General features: G+C 49.1%; 1 protein-coding gene across 1 annotated transcript; it reads left to right on the forward strand.

Moving 5' to 3' along the window:
• Positions 1-291: 291 nt before the first annotated feature.
• On the forward strand, positions 292-1,284 carry LOC134405858 (olfactory receptor 6M1-like). The gene has a single exon (XM_063137111.1). It carries the CDS (start codon positions 292-294, stop codon positions 1,282-1,284), a length of 993 nt encoding a protein of 330 aa, XP_062993181.1.
• Positions 1,285-2,085: the final 801 nt, after the last annotated feature.

Below are 2,085 nucleotides of genomic sequence, written 5' to 3' on the forward strand. Positions count from 1 at the left end.
TGCCCTCCAGATGTTTTTTACTAGAACACCCATCAGACCCAGCAATTATGCCCAATGGTCAGGGACAATTAAAGTTGTCGTCCAGAACATCAGAAGGGTGCCAGGTTGTCTTCTCAATGAGTAAGAACCTTGGATAACTGGGCCTCCCAGTTGTGCTGAAAGAACCCTACATGAGATTGATGTCATGAGTTCAGTAGACGATGTGGGTGAACCAGAATGCTTTGATCGAAAGTCACTTGTGCTCTCCATTGTGTTAGCTTTGCTTTGTCATTGCAGCCAAGACCGCGCCCCATGTCTAATGTCAATTTAACAGTCGTAGAGTTCTTCTTGGTGGGTTTCCCCACTGAACCTTCCATGCAATTGCTTCTCTTCTTCCTGGTGCTGGCTAACTACCTCATAACGCTCTCTGGGAATGGGGTCATCATTGGCATCACCCTGTCCGACCATCGCTTGCAGAGCCCCATGTACTTCTTCCTCCGCAACTTTTCGTTTGTGGAGATTTGGTTCACCACCGTGACGGTGCCAAAGCTCTTGGCCGGATTCCTTCTCGGCAGCCACACCATCACCTTTGCTGGTTGCATGGCTCAGTGCTACTTCTACTTTCTCTTTGGGGCTACGGAGTTCTTACTGCTAGGTGTCATGTCCTTTGACCGCTACCAAGCTGTGTGCAACCCACTGCAGTACCCGGCACTGATGACGGGGAGGTTCTGCCTGAAGTTGGTGTGTGTGACATGGGTAGCTGCTTTTTTCACCATCCTTGGGCCCCTCATCATGGTCACTGGTCTGCCCTACTGTGACTCTAATGTCATCAACCATTTCTTCTGTGACCGTACGCCACTGGTGAACTTGGCTTGCACAAATACAGAATGGGTGGAGACCATCAACCTGGTGCTGGCAGGAGGGCTCATCCTGGGATCCTTGGTGCTGACCGTAATCTCCTACTGCTTGATCACCCTGGCAGTGCTCCGGATCCCCTCTGCCCAAGGCCGGCGCAAGGCCTTCTCCACCTGCGCCTCCCACATGGTGGTGGTCACCATCGTCTATGGCAGCCACATCTTCATGCATGTCCGCACCACCCACAGCTACCCTGAGAGGGTGGACAAAGTGGTGGCGCTCATGACCTGTGTGGTGGCCCCGTCGCTCAACCCCTTCATCTACACCCTACGCAATGAGAAGGTCAAGGAAGCCCTTCGAGATGCTGCACGGAGGAGAGGACTGTTCTGCAAGGAGGAACCAAACGACAACAAGAAGGACTTTCACAAAGTTGTGGTGGGCGGGATGTGAAGCCGCTGCTGGAGAAAAAAGGTAATAAAGAGGATGCTGTGAAATGGAGTCTTAGGGGCCTGCTAGAATTTCACAGGGGGTTCCTTCCTTGATGGTCTCCAAGGCAATGTTGGCTAACTTCTTTGGGATGCTCCAAGCAACTGACATTCTTCTGTTCCAGGGCAAAGACTTCATATACTCCCCTGGTTCATTTCTAATTCTGTGACGGGGTGGGGAACGTATGCCCCCCAAGATGTTATTGGATTGCTGTTTTTTCCCCCTGTTTGATGTTAACAAACCGTCATTTGTGGTGGGTTTGTGATGTACAAATAAAACCACACCACACCAAATGCCTGATGCCCCTTCTTCTCTAATGCCTGCAAATACTGATCAGAGAGGATGCAGGCCTTTCATGCAAAGTTCTTTTCAGAGGTTGATAAATGTTGTCAGAGGCCCAGCATATGTAGAAACAGTTTGCCATGCCTTAAAATTATTGGGAAGGATCACCATTACATTCTACAGTGCCCAAAGTGGTTGTCTGAATTGGTTGTAAGACATCGTACTTGGGGAAACCTTCTTCCGTGAACACTGCTGGTGATCTCCATGGGACATAGATGTTGATTAATGTATTGTGGGTAAGGCAGAAATTTCGGTTGATCACTAGCAGTCCTATCCTACACATGTTTTCTCTGAAGTAAGCCCCATTGAGTTCAGTGAGAGTTACTCCTAGGTAAGTGAGAATAGGACTGCAGCCTTAATCTTCTTGAGAGTGAAAGGACTGAAATCCCAAAAGGGATTTTAATTTTCACACTACTTCTTGCT

The sequence above is a fragment of the Elgaria multicarinata genome, chromosome 11, assembly GCF_023053635.1.
Source record: "Elgaria multicarinata webbii isolate HBS135686 ecotype San Diego chromosome 11, rElgMul1.1.pri, whole genome shotgun sequence".
Classification (NCBI taxonomy): Eukaryota; Metazoa; Chordata; class Lepidosauria; order Squamata; family Anguidae; genus Elgaria; species Elgaria multicarinata.